General features: G+C 32.6%; 1 protein-coding gene across 1 annotated transcript in view; it reads right to left on the minus strand.

Moving 5' to 3' along the window:
* Window positions 1-15,781, minus strand: part of ELL2 (elongation factor for RNA polymerase II 2) — an 86,046-nt gene that overhangs the window by 64,478 nt on the left and 5,787 nt on the right. The window contains exon 2 of the mRNA XM_051994002.1: window positions 4,584-4,631. Within this exon, the coding sequence (XP_051849962.1) occupies window positions 4,584-4,631 (48 nt within the window). The remainder of the gene's footprint in view (window positions 1-4,583; window positions 4,632-15,781) is intronic.

The raw sequence follows: 15,781 nt of genomic DNA on the forward strand, positions 1-15,781 counted from the left end.
TCTTCACTTTCCTCTTTATATTATCTTTCTAGTTAAGATCATTAGTTTGCAAAGGTTTAACTAACCTATATTTATGCAAATAACTCCCAGATCTATATTTTTCTAGTTTTCTTTATGTTGTTTAATTCCATATCACCATTTGCCTATTGGATATTTCAAACTCGAAGTTCTAGACACATCTTAAACTCAACATGTCCAAAAGAGAACTCATGAACTTTCTCCTCAAATTCCTTCCCTTCCTCCAGTCTTTCTTATTTTTGCAGAAGGTACAACCCATCCTCACAGATTCATAACTCTATTCTTACTCTTCCTCATTTCACATATCTACTCGTGTCGATTATGACTATTTTTACCTCCTACCTCATATTTGACCTTGTCACTCTATTCATAGAACTACAATTTCAGTTTAGGCCCTCATCTCCTTTCCTTTAGACTACTGTAAAATTGGTCTCCCTGACTTAATTCTCTTCCTATTTTAGTCTAGCCTATAATGAATACCATATAACTCTCCTACTCAAAACCAAGTGGCTTCCTATCATCTCTTCAATCTAATAAAAACTCCTCTGTTTAATTTGTAAAGCCCGATGCAAACTGCCTCCAATCTACATTATCTCTAGCCTTCATGGATATTTCTTTCTCACAATGGGATCCAATCAAACAGGACTTCTCTTTGTTCTTCACTCAAAACATTTCATTTCTCATCTCTGTGTTTATGCACTGGTTGTTGTTCCTCATGCCTTAAATACTCTCTTCTTACCAAATCATCACAGGTACCTTCCCTTAAGACTAAGATTAAACATAATCTCCTGATAAATTAACTCTGCATTGTGTATGTGTATGTACGCATATATGTATTTTACTAACTTTAATTTATGCTGCATGTTATTTAGATATACGTTATGTATTTTTTTGTCTTCCCCATTAGAATACAAATTCCTTGAAGGCAAGGAAGTCCTTGCAATTTATATTCTAGATTGTGCTTTTTTGAAATATCTGATATTTTTCCTGATCTTTAATTGAGTGAGTGAAAATGTATAATACAGTCCATACAGTCCATCAAGTATATTTAAGTATACCAATGCTGAGACTTCCTAAAGGAATTATATTCTACACTTAAATAAGGTTCTGAAGAAATAAATATAAAAGAGGCTTGGCAGATTATCATTGCAGTCCTTTGAATTAAATAATGTCAGCATGACAATAGTTCAAATAGAGTACTAGCAAAAAAAACCTATTTTTGCTGTTCAATAATATTTATCTATAAAAAGAAACATAATAGTTACTGGAAAAACTTTAGATACAAACATCCTGGTATGGATTTGAGAACTACAAGGATGATTAGAATGTGAATATTGTATCTTTTTTCAAGAGATTTATAAAGAGCTCCTCACATACAGTAAATAGAATTCCCAATCCTCCTTGGAACATTTCCCTGTTTCTCCTTATTGTAGCACTTAGTGCTTTGTAAACAGGACAATCAAATTATGTGAACTGTTTTAAAAAGCTAGAATATTAAAACCTATTCATTTTGTATACTTCAAAAGATATCTACAGTAACTATAATATAGAAGGCCAGGGAATTAAATTATTTAGAATTTTCACTAATTAAATTAAAATGAGTTATTAAAGAAAAGGTAACTTGCTTCTTTAACATTGCAATTTGCACACATTTAAAAGAAAATGTAAACACGACCATGGTTAGACACAAAAGTGAAATATATTTAAGAACTAAATTGAGAATTCACTTGAACTAGTCTCCTAAAGACATAATAAATAATGCAGAAAATCTATATCATGAAGGATTCAACAGCAGGTAGAACAGAAGAGGTAAGTACTCAGTTTTAAGATGCCCTGGAATTTTAACAACATTTCAATTCATCTTTGAATAGGCCTATAAACTAAACAGGCATGACAATTAATGCAGACTTGAAACCAAGGCTAACACCTAAGGAATGTAATGTTGCTGAATCCCTTCAAAGAAGAGGTATGAATAGCTCAGAAATCTCAACTGCTCTATAAAAAATTTTGAAATTTCCCCTCGGAAGAAAAATACAGAAAGTTTTCAAGTGTCATCTATATAGTGCAGCCTAATAGACAGCCATAAGGTGATCAAAAAGATTTGAGTTCAAGATTTGTTCTCTACACATAACATTTCTGTGTCCTTTTCAGTGGTACAGGCTGAGACCCAAGACAAACTTCAGGAAGGTTTATACTAGGTTTTATTACCAGAGTGTCTGAGACAAATGTAAAAATAAAATTCAGGAGACTCCCATTTATTGTTTCACAAATTTGCTGTGGGTTTTGCTAACCAAAGCTATCTTCCCAGCAATGAATCTATTTTTACTGAGCCTCCAAGTTATACAGAGAGCTCTGCAAAAAGGAGGAACGGATGGGTGGGTACATGTTACTAAACAATTCTGAATTCTCATTGTTACCACTTGAACTAATTAAAGTGTGGGTCGGGGTAGGAGGAGGAAGGTGTGGCCTTAGAGTAAGGAAGACCAAAAGTGTCAAGTACCTGTTTTGTTTCTTAACCTTCATTCCCCAATTCCCACATGGAAAAGTTCTGAAAGGTAGTTGGAATGATTCCCAAGATAAAACTAATTCTGTTCAGGGCCCAGGAGGTAGCCAGTGTTTCACAAAAAGTCAACCTCCTTTACAATGCCCGAGTTACTAGTACTTAACTATAAGACTCATTTCCAATGCTGCAAATCTTGGCCTTCCCCCACCTTCCAGGGCCAGGCCAGTATATCTGATTCTGGCTAGGTGTCTCCCTGACCAATTGTGTCCCCTCCCCAACTGGGAGAAGACAGGAAAAAAGAAAATAGACAAAGACTCTAAGATGGTCATGCATCTGCAAAAGGGGGACAAGGAGATTAGGTTCTGACTTTCATATTATTCTTCCCTCACCTCCTCCTTATGGTGCCCATGAAAATCTTCCTATAGTCTAGAATTTTATCCCCATGAATGGTAAGGATTTCCTACATATGTCTCGGGATAGTTAAAGGATGCCATAAAGATTTACTTATCGAAAAGAAATACTTTTAAGCCAATGTTAAAGAGCCCCAGATTCACAAAAGAACCAGGGGTTGAAACAGAAGTTTATGCTTACTACCCAGTATGACTTTTAATAAATCCTTTGGTTCCCATATCTGAAAAGAGAGGGAATTGGACTATATTTCTAAGGTCCTTTTCAAACTTCTTGATCATAAGTAAGCCAACATTCCTTAAACTTAAAAAACTATTACATCATTATGCATTGGAGCCTAGCCTTTCCCAAAGCAAAATCCAAGCTATAAAGGCACTTCATTTTACATCTCATTTATGAATTGTCAGTTATAGATATGCCAAAGTGACCTCACTATAACAATCCTATGTATATGGCTCAGCCTTGACACATATGAAGATTTTTTACTAAAGAGGAACATAGCCTTAGGGAGCGAAAGGGGATTCTTACAACTTAAGAAATCCTTGGTCCCAGGGATTATTAAAATTATAAAAAGGTGTATATAGCTTTTATTTTTCAAACTAAAAAATAAAACAAAAACAAAAGCACATTTCACTTATGTAGTATAAAAAAATAGGCAAGTAGTATCACCAAAGTTTTCCCTTCAATTACTTTTCCTCTTTGTCAATATAATCAGTTTCCAGAAATGTATTTTTTTTTTAAATATAATCAATGCACATATAGGATGGGGTTTTCATTTGTGTGAAGAGTGTACAGAGAATGAACCTATCTGCTTTTCCATAAAATTAATATTATTTATGTTTTATTTCCTTAATGTATGTATGTATGTGTATGTATATATATATATATATATATAAAATCAATTTTAATTATAGGTTTCTCTTTAATGAATATCCTGTCTGAAATTTTTGTCATTATTTATGTAGCTAAGTGAAACAATAAACAGAAACCTTAAACCTACTACTACTATATGTATAAAAAAATCTTAATTTTCTATTCATAAATTACATTTATATACTTCAAATGAATTTGGAAATTTTGCATATTACACTCAATATTTAAGGCAATTAGAGAGCCATAAACTCTCAATTGTTTATAATTGTTTTTAATGATAGTAGACCAGCTTTCTCTAATTGTAAGAACACTTTCTAAAACATTTCTGACAGGGATCTCACTACTTAAAAAGGAAACTCATTCCATTTTATAAACTTCAAGTGCTAAAAAGTTTTTCCAAGATTTAACTATGACAAATCAGTATTTAATTTTAAAATGTAAGTTTTCCTTATAATAGTTAATTCCTTAAGGTTTAATCAAATGGAGCTGGACTATTATATGATCAGTTATACTTATAGCTTATAAAAATGAAGAAAGGAAAAACAATCCATATCTTGCTCTTACATATTAAAAATTATTTTAATAATTTATGGTTTAGTTACACATATCTACTTTTAAGTTCACAAAGGTAGAGCAAACCATGAGCAAAAGATGACTACTATCCTTAATTATCATTGATTCTAAGGGGAACAGGTAAAAAAAGCAGATTAGAAATTTAAGCATAATAAGTGAAATTCAGGGAAATTTCCCTGAAAAATAAATAAATAAAACGAATACTCACCCCCTGGAGTCCTTGAAACTGAATTGAAGGTCTGGAAGGAGTTAAATTCTAATAAAAAAAGAAAAAAGAAAAAATAAGCTTAATCTGTATTATAGTAACATAGTACTAATCTCTTAAAAATTTCAAATTTATTACAAATAAGTATCACAAAAAAATCTTATCTTACTTTTAAAAACAGAATTATGAGACTAAAGTGACATGATAAAAGTTTGTTTAAACTATAAAAATTCCATTTTTAACTAGTTTTTCTCCCCATACTGAATGAATTTGTTGATATGCCATAAGAAATATTCTTGCTCAGTTTCTCAAATTTTAAGACTGTAGGAAAAAAAGAAACAAAAGGATCTGGTTCCAAAAGAACATATTTCATGGTATAACATTTTCAGTTTCATTATAAAACTTGTTCATGTCCTTTGTAACTTGTTGATTTATTTGATCAGAAAATAATTTTACTTTTAAATATGTAATTTCAAAAGATCTTTTGCATTCTTAAATATGATCTATCTTGGGAGCATTTTTGGAGAGAGGAAATAAATGCATTTTACAAAATTTTAGTTTAAAAAAAAAAACCAAAACAACCTTTTTTGTACTTCTCTAAATCCCCTAATCAGATTGTAAATTTAAAGTCAGGAACAGTGTTCTTAGTATCCAGGAGTATTCATTCATTCAAGAAACATTTGTTAAACACTAAGTTGTACTTTTAACTGTTTTTGTTGAATAAAAAAAATCTTTTAAGTTAATTCATTTCCCATACTTTGGTGCACAATAACAATTTTGCAAAGAGAGAAGATGAATATAATTTCTAATTATAACTACATATACAAGCATGCACAAACACCTAACGTTCTTTATCACAATTGTTTGATTTTTTAAAAATTTATAGTGAATGAAGTCAGTAACATGGGAGTGACGATCAATTAAATAGACAGGTAAATTATCAGTGCATGTTTCAAAGAGATTATAAAAAAGGGAAACAACTATTTTAAAAATTCACGAAAATGGACAAAAATAAGGCATTTTGAAATATTATAACACGGCTTGGTACTATTATAATCATGATAATGATTATAATAGTTAAGATTTACATAGTGCTTACTTTATGCCAGTCACTGTGCTAAACACTTTACAATTATCTCATTTTATCTTCACAATCACCTTAGGAAGAAGTGCTATTTTTCCCATTTTACAAATGAGGGAACTAAGGCACAGAGTATATATGATTTGCTAAGGGTCACGCAACTAGTAAATGTCTGAGATTGAAAATATGGAAATAAAAACAAAATAATTGCTAATTACAGATTGAAAAAAAACTTCTTAAGGAAATTCAATTGTTGGTATGGTAAGTACAAGTATAAGGTCACCCAATGACCTCTTCATTTCTTGTATTCTTAATCTTTCATGTAGGAGATTATTATTTATATTCCACAGAGATAGCTAGGTGGCTCAGGGCAAAGGTGCTGGGATTTGGGAGTCAGAAAGACTTCAAATTTTGCTTCGGACCTTAACTGTATGACCCTAAACAAGTCATTTAATGTCTCGGCTTCAATTTTTTCATCTTATATAAAATGGAAATGATAATTATAGCACTTATTTCACAAGATTATTATAAAGGATCAAATGTTGTAACACAAAGTGCTTTGCAAATCTTAAGGGGCACTATATAAATGCTAGATGTTATATACTCTTGATGGTAAAAGACATCACACTTTCTTTTTGAAACTATCTTGTCTCTTGACAATTTGGCCCTACATCCTTATGCAACTTTTCTTCTGCCTCTTCTTTTTTCAAACTTGTAGTTATCTCCAAATCTCCATTCTTGGCTCTTTCTTCTACATTCTATATTTGTTCTATAAGGAAGGTTATTACTCTTAGTTTTAGTTACTATCCTTAAAATAACTTTCCCAAAATCGACATCTTTATTCTGATTCTTTTATTCCTTTAAATCTTGTAACTCCTAATGCCTAAAAAGCATCTCAGTAAAACTTTATACCAATTACTCTTTATGTGAAATGACGAAAATTTACTTTCTTCCTTCCCACTCTTTATGGAAGAAAAAGGGGCCCTTTTCTCTACACAATGAGGACAATGAGCATCCTGGTCCCAAAGACACACAATTTCAGACTTATTTTTAATCTTATTTTTCCTTCAATCAATATCAATCAACAATACCACATGAAGTACTATAACAGACAAATATAAAATGATTCCTTGACCTTGAGTAGTTTATGATATAAAAACAATGTATTAAACTGTGTGCCAATGATAAAAATAGTAATTCTGGAATGGGAGAGAACAAAGCAAGTAGGACAGAATAGTTGAGGCAATTTATAAGAAAGAAGGAACTGAGCTGGACTTTAAAAAGCAGTTAACAGTGAATGCAAAGTATGAGCAAAATGAAGTCAAAATGAAGTCAAAATGGGTATACTATCTGCAGAGGAGTGTCATATCTATCAGAAACAAAATTTTGAGCTGGGAAATAAAATGATGGGTAGAATGGAGACAAAATTTATGGAAAACTCTCAAAACTGGATAGGTAAATTTAAATTAAATGAAGCAGACAGTAGGGAATCATTGTAGATTCTTGACTGGGGGATACTTTCAGAAGATAAATTGTTAAAATGGATATTGAAAGAAATCTATCATTTGTATTACTGTTACAGTGATCCAGGTGTGAGATGATGATGTGGTAATAAAGAAGGGTTACTCTTATATATGGCAAAGCTGGGTGGGTGGGTGGGGGAATGAAGAATTATTATATTGAAGAACTGGGTCCACAAGATCATGTATTTTAGAGCTGGAAGGGATCTTAACCCTAGCCACCTCCCCGCCCCCTTCATTTAACAGTCTCAGAAACGTGTAGTGATTTGTTTTCCTTTGCTGTTGGCCTTGCTCCCCTTTATCAGAAGAGTTCTTGAGTCCTCTAAGTTTATCACAATTCCCTCATAAAGCAACCTATAATGTTATGCTAAACACTAGAGAAGGTAAAGTGGAAAAAAGCCAGGACTTGGAAATTAGAAGACTTAGAAATCTCTTCTTTAATATATTCTTTAATTATTTGCCTGACCATCACTTAACTCATCTTATTTTACCCTAGTTCCTTTATATGTAAAATACTTACAGTATTTAACTTACAGTGATTGTGAGAATCAAATTAGATAATTCACAAAATATTTTACAAAATCTGAAAGTGCTATACAATAAATGTCAGCTATTATTACTGTTTATTATTATTGCTTTGTAATTTCTTCCATGATGTGTGACTAGTCTCTAGTGATAGTATAAACTCTTACAAGGCAGATACTGGGGCTTCCATTTCTAAAGTTACCTAATATATTGTCCTCAGAATGCACAGCAGTTGCTTAAAATATACTTGCTGAATTCATGAATTTTAGGGTTGTGAGCCAACAGAGTCTTTGCCTAGAAATTTGTAAAAAGGCTGTTATCTTTCCAGAATGGTTCAGCACACAAATAAAAAAATGGAGAAAAGGACCTTTTCTTCATCATTTTGATATTTTGATTCTAAAGAAGGATGACTTTTTACATAATCATTACAATTTTTCTCTTGTGTAGTTAAAACACTGTGGCATGGGGGAAAAAAACTCTAAAAAGCATATCTGTTTCTAAATATAATTTTAGTAATAAGGATGATCTATTGTAATGGAATATTTCTAAGGGATTATATTCTCATTTTTCACTGAAAAACTCACAACTAATAACGCAGCTTTGCACACACACAATCAAGTATGCCTGAAAAAATTTTTTTTACTAAAAAAAAGTCTACAAGCAGGATGACTAAAAATACTTTAAAAAATATTGTACTATTCATTCCAGATTCATATAATCGTCAACTGTACCTCTTGTATGCCATTTTAAAAAAATGCAACAGGAAGAAATAATTTTCTACATCCAAAAACTGTCCTAAAGGGACAAATATATTAAGATTATAGTGAAATTTTAAGAATGAACACTATTATACTACTAAACTCTTCCATCAAGAATATTTTTAGGTTTTTAGCCTAAATCTAAACAATCATGAATTGACTAGAATGGCTACAAATGAAAGAAATATAAATTAATTTTATATAAATTTACTTGGCCAGAAGGAAATGGCATATTTCAAAATGAAACCACAAAGGAAATTTACACTGAAAATTAAATGTTAATAAAACATTTATACTATTTAACTATACCTAAATATCTGCATCAAGTAATGCTCTCAAAAGTAATAACAGTTGCAGAGTTCAGTATCTGAATAAAAAAAATACCGATCTTTACAAGTCAAACAAGAAACTGAATTGCAAACTGAACCTAAATTCCAACTATATGATAAATGAAATGTTATGGACTTGTTAACGTTCCTAAATGGTTCCTCAATCTCATATAATCAGAAGGAGTAGGTAACATAAAGAGGGCCAGAAGGTTTACTTTGGAGTCAGGAAGCCTTGGGTTCATGTTATATTTTTGAAATATACCTGTACTAAGACAAGTCACTTAAATTCTTCATCCTAGGCTACTCTCAAAAACTATAAATTGCAAAGAAGGTACTTATTTGCACTAGTAGAGGGAGTTTCTTCAAAGGAAATTCCAGTGTAGTCATAGGTCCAACCTTATCTCACCTCATACAAAATTTAAAATATTTTAAAGTATTAAGCAGAAATAAAAGCATAGCTTTATCTTTATATATGGCTCAATCCAAAGAAATGAAAAATAGTATTAATCAGCAAGTATTTATGAAGTTCCTATTATATTCTATTTAATTTTCTTGGTGCTAGGAATACAAACAAAAATAAAACAATCCCTAAAAGCAAAGAGCTTATATTTTAGTGGAGGAGACCAGGACGTATAAAGTAAGTGTGTGTGTGTGTGTGTGTGTATTTACAAGATTAGAGATAAATACAGCAGAAGGTATATATACATACAAGGTAGTTGGAGGTCTAATAGTTAAGGGAATTAGAAAAGGCTTCATGTAGAAGATTGTATCTTAAATTGTATAAATATGTATATATAATTGGATTTAACATATATTTTAACATATTTAACATGTATTGGACTACTTGACACCTAGGAGGGAGGGTGGGGGGGATGGGGATAAGGCGGGGAATAATTTGGAACAGAAGGCATTGCAAGGGTCAATGTTGAAAAATTTTCCATGAATGTTTTGTAAATAAAAAGCTTTAATTAAAACAAATAAATAAATAATGTACTAGAAGAGGAAGACTTTATGAAGGCCAGACAAGAAAATAGTCACTGCACAAAGGTTGGAGTTGGGAATATTATAAGTGAGGAACAGAAGGAAAGGTGTGACACTCTTTCATTGCCAGAGTGGGGAATATACAATGAAGTTGGGAGGAAAAAGGTCAGGGGATCAGATTGTAGAGCGCTTTGAAAGCTAAACTCCAAGTATTTGATCACACAGGCAATAGGAAACTAATGGGGATGACAAAAGTAGGGGAATCACATGGGAAGATCTATGCTTAAGAAAAAATCATTTTGGCAGCACTGTGTAGAATGGATTAGAGTAAGAAGAGACTTGAGGCAGAGACTAATTGAGATGCGGGTACAGTTAATTTAGGAGGTGGCACAGGCTTAAACTGGGAGCTGTGTAAGTGGATAAAAGGGGTGAGATGCAATAGCTAAACAGCCAAATTTGGCAACTGATTAAGCATGTGGTATGAAAAAGAGGAGTCTAGGAAAGTGAAGTTACTAACTTGACAAACTAGAAGGTTGATGGGGCCTTTCAACAAGAATAGCAAAGTGGGAGGGATTTGGGGGAAAGTTATGGAGTTCAGTTTTGGACATGCTGAGGTTAAAATGAGGTTAAAACATTCAGTTTGAAATGTCCAACAGGTAAATGGCAATGTAGGATTGAAGCATAGGGAAAAGGCAGGAAGTGCATCTGAAGCTGAGTCATTTGCATGGATAAAGATACCAGCTAAAGTCACAGGAGCTGAGGGGACACAAGGAGGAGGCACTGAGCATATGAAGTACTGTAAATTGATAAATTTTATAAAGGGTGTTATCAATATATGTATAAGCAAAAAAAACAGAAAACAAAAAACTGGCTGGTTGACGCAAGAGCACCTGGATTGTTGAAGCACTTCTATGTTCTACTGATAGCCTCATGATAAAAGAAGGGCCACACTCAGCATGTGGAATGAAACACTGTGGTCAACTTCTGGGAGAACACTGGCCTCCAGGGGGTTCCTGCCTCTATCTCCCAACTCCAGGGAAAATTTATGGGAATTCTCTCCCTTCTCACCTTTAATCTGGCTTCTCTAACTTCCATCAAATCCCAGATAAAATGCCACCTTTTATAAGCAGGCTTTTCTAATTTCTCTTAATGCTGGTCTTTTCCTTTTCATTTGATTCGATTGATATAATCCTTTAATTCCATGCATCTTCTTTGTACATAGATGTTTTTAAGTTATCTTCCCCCATCAGACTATGAACTCAGGAAGAGGGGCTATTTTTAGCACTTAGAACAGTACCTGATAAACAATAGGTGCTTAACAACTGCTTACTGACTGAATGACATTGAAAAGAACTGCATATGTTGGACAGTTGAGATCTGCTCTCCTGGAAAGGCCCACAATTCAATGACTCTTAATAAATGTTGATTGAGAACTACCTAATTATAATCAAGCTAGACCCAGAGAAGAGAGAAAATCACTTCCCTCCTTTCTTTGCAGAGGTGGAAAACAGTATGGCATACTGCAAATACTATCAGTATTTGCAATCAATTATGGTTGACTGATTTTTATAGATTTGTTGAGCTGTTCTGTTCCTTGTTCTTCCACTCCTTTTCCTTTTATAAGGGACTCTATGGGTGGTAAGGGAGAAGGGACATATTTAGAAATGAAAGTGATGTAAGAACAAAATATACCAATAAACTAAAATGAAATTAATTAACTGAAATGACCACATCCAAAACTAGTAATAAACTGGAAGATTTCTGGCCAAGATAGCTGTCTGAATGAGGTGGGCTAACCAGCTTCCCTATTTACTTCAGCAAATCCCCACAAATTTTTTTAGACTAAACAATAATCAAGAAAATCAACTAGAAAGTATAATACTGTAAGTGACTTCTTCCATCCAGAAAGTATATAAAATGTCAGTCAGCAGTCCATGGGCAATGGAAATTATTGTCAACAAAGCCAGTGCCATAGACAAATAAACCTGTGGACTTCCGGCTGACCAGAGAAGGGTCAGATATTCATAGCCTACAGAATTTTCTATCATGAGACAGGTATCTGTCTCCCAAAAAATCACTCAAAAGGAGTGAGTTAATCTATAAGGCTAAATAGAGTTTTAAAGGAAGGGCAGGGAAGGATGTTCCAGAAGAACTATACTAGTTTCTAGTTTTCAAGGGGTTCATTATTTAACAGTAAAGTTACCACTTTCTATTTGTAAGTCAAGTGCAGAACAAAACTTCGGTGAAGTTTTGCTTTGAAAAGCAAAGAATTCAAATCTGAAGTCGGAGAAGTTGGAGAAATGTCTGAACAAAATGTGGCATATGAATTCAATGGAATGTTATTGAGCCATTTAAGAAATGAAGAAATGATTTCTGAGAATCAGATAATATGAACTCAGGCAAAGGGAAGTGAGCAGAACCAAGAGATTATGCAAGCAGAACAATGTATAGAAAAACAACTCTGAATTTAAAAATTTTCATCAAAGCAATAAACTATCTCCAGAGGAATTATAGTCAAAACATGTTACCCACCTTCTGACAGAGAGACAAAATAGTTTTTTGAAATGGCTACTATGTGGATTTGTTCTACTTGACTATGATTATTTGTTACAATAGGCTTTCCCCTTCTTTCTTGGGTTTTCAACTGAAAGAAGGTTAAGAGGAAAAGGGGAGTCCCTTTTGTCAGATTTAACCTTCTTTCTACAGTATCATTTTACTTCTGAGAAAAGCTTATTTTGCCATTTTTTGCTCTAAATTTTCAGCTCTTGATATTGGTCTTGATAATAGAGAACTGAACTCTTTCTTTTAGAGGGAATAGATAACAATTAAAATAACAGATAAAAAACAATTAAAATTCCGAAGTGGATCACTCTTGGAAAAAAGGCAAAAATGTTGTATTCTAGTAGGTACAAAATAAAAGTGACTCACAGAACTTATTTTTTGTTTAGCCACTTGTATAATTGGCTTAAACTTAAAGTAAGCCATTTAAAATTCTAACATTGAAACGGTGCTAAATCTTTGACTTTATTCTTTTTTTTTTTTTCTTTTTTTACTGAGGCAATTGAGATTAAGTGGTTTGCCCAGGATCATACAGCTAGGATGTGTTAAGTATCTGAGACTAGAGTTGAACTCAGGTCCTCCTGACTTCAGGGCTGGTGCTCTGTCCACTGCACCACCTAGCTGCCCCCAACTTTGTTCTTAATGTTCAACCTACATTAAATATTGTTTTTCAATAGCTACTATTTAATAATATTCTTCTTCATAGAATGATAGTGTAATATAATGGTAGAAGACCAGTCTTGGAGATGGGAAAGCTAAACTGGGTTGTTCTCTTACCTCTGATATACATTGTACTACTGGATAAATTACTTAACTTCTCAATGGCCCAGGCAACCGTTTGAGACTTAGAGTTGTACATATCGGAAGATAAAATGCTAATAATACTACAGAGAAAAACTGTCAAGGATAATCCCGAAATAACAGATACATTTCAACAGATTGGCCGGGCCTTAAAATATAGAACTCATCTGCTGAATTCATCAGTCCTCAAACACCATATTTCCATAGACAAAGTTCAGGAAACACTTGACCCAGCTTTAGATGAACTGAGGACAATGCTTGCCCACAATTTCTGTTACTGTCTGTCAGAACAGTAGCATTGGGATAAGTGGAAGTGTCCTAAATCAATATGAAGTATATCTTCATAAAATCATGGTAGCTGGAAGCAACCTGGAAATATGTTTAACAGAAAGGGAAAACTTCCAGGGATTCTCAGCAATATAGAACCAAACTATTCCAGAGCTGGAAGGAATTTCCTAATCCAACTGCTGCCTATTTTCCTTTAAATCATTCTGCACTTTGGTTCACAAGGTTATAAGTAACTTCCAAAGTTCTTTCTATCTCTCAAATATATGTAGGCTTATGAGAGCATATTGTTTTATACTGAAAACATAGAGAGCACCCCAAGTTTAAGGCAGAGTCCACAGAAATCAGTTTCCAAAAACCCATCTGCATCAATATTGTACATACTGTAACTATGAAGAAGTTTGCTAATAGCTAAAAATTTGACATTGTTTTAACATATGGAAAATATTTAAATGTTAACAATTATGTCGTGGTCATCTCAGCAGTAACCTGAATCTATAGAATGTTTTTCACTCCCTAGACATTTTAGAAGAAAAGTCCTATAATGTATGTATGTATACTATAAAACTGGATTCTTCATTTGTAAAGGATTTCATTTATTCACCAAATAAACAGTCCAGGGAGAAAAAGGTCTATATTCTTTGTTAAAAACCACAAACAGTTCCCATACTATTAAAACCATAAACAATCTCTACTTCATAATTCTAATACCCAAGAGCCTTTCAACAAATAAACTTTCCTTTTCAACAAATACATTTATGATTCTATAATATTTTTATTTTCTTCCAAGATATATTATTTTATAGATATGATACAATACCTTCTTATTAATATTTCATTGCAGCAAGAAGTATTTATTACTCAACTATTCTTTTACAATACATGTTCCAAGATCACTCAGTCATTCAACATTCACTAAGTGCCTACTATGCGACAAATACTACACCAAAGCCCTGCTCTGGAGGCACTGCCAATCTAATAGGGAAGAACGACAATGTGCAAATAACTATGTACAAAAAAGCTGCACACAGGATAAATATAGGAAATAACAGAGAAAAGTCATTAGAAGTAAGGGGTAGAGAAAGGCTTCGGGTAGAAGATGAGATTTTAGCCAATTCTTCAAGGAAGCAGGATAAAATGCTGACAAGCAACATCAGTAGAAAAGAAAAAAATATATTTTTAAAAAGCATTCTTGTAAAAACATCTTGTCCAGATAAATATTTAGAGCCTAAAGTAAGTGCATCTTTAAGGAAAAGTTAATTTAATGGATTGGTTTTACATTGATTTTCTATTGTCAAACTCTATTTGACAGATCAAACTCTATATAGTAAATAAGGCTCATTGGTTAGTAGAAAAATTCTCCAACAATACCTCAAAAGACCATGAACCAAGTATTGAAAACTAGATCTTTATAACTTTTAAAAAAGACATAATAAAAGCTTTATGTACTCAAATAATATGGGTATTTTTAAACTTCTTTAAAGAAATTCCGAAACTAAAGGAGAATAAGACATCAAAAGATATGGGAGAACAGATGGAGAGTCAAAGAAAAACTCAATGACTTCTTTTTTCATTAATCATTAGACTTAAAAATGGAGTTTCAAAAAGTAAGTAAGGGTGGCATGGTATATCACAGTAGCGTTATACTTTGATAGTCATGAATGACAAGCTATCTTAACTCCAAGTAAAAATAATTTTTTTAAATAACCAGAAATCTTGGAAAGTCTTTAAGTATAATTTAGAGAAGTCATGCAGAAAAGACTAAAAAGGACTTAAAAATATATCTTAAAATCTAAATCCTCTTAGTTATGAGAAAAAAGACTAACTCAAAAAATAGCCACTTTCTTTTCAGTCTAAAAAATAACAATTTCTTAAATTCACATTCTCATATTTTTTTTGATGGAAAAAAAAAATCACTTTTCAAACCTCTACCCAAACAAACCACTTGTTTAATCATCCTGGAACTTAGTTGCAAAAAATTAGTATATGTCACTGAGCTTTAACACTGGAAGGATTGTTAAAAAATCTAGAATCAAGATCTATAGATTTGCTTTCAGTCATCTAAAGATCATTTATGGTTTGACAATAGACATTCTCTTTATTAGAAAGCTGAAGCATGACCCTATTTGTCTATATTAATAATTTAATTACTTGCAGTACCAACAGAACAAACATCTTGTTTTAAAAATGCTGGCCAAATGTTCTATATTCAAACAGGAGCAGTCAATTACTTCTGGGTTTAAATTCCTGAATTTTGACACAAAGCTTTAAATCATTTATAGACTTATTTAAGGTGCTTCCTCCCCACCCCCCCTTCCCAACTCCCTTTTACCCCACACTTAAAGGTCAACCATAGATTTTC

This window comes from Antechinus flavipes, chromosome 1 (assembly GCF_016432865.1).
Source record: "Antechinus flavipes isolate AdamAnt ecotype Samford, QLD, Australia chromosome 1, AdamAnt_v2, whole genome shotgun sequence".
In the NCBI taxonomy this organism is placed as follows: Eukaryota; Metazoa; Chordata; class Mammalia; order Dasyuromorphia; family Dasyuridae; genus Antechinus; species Antechinus flavipes.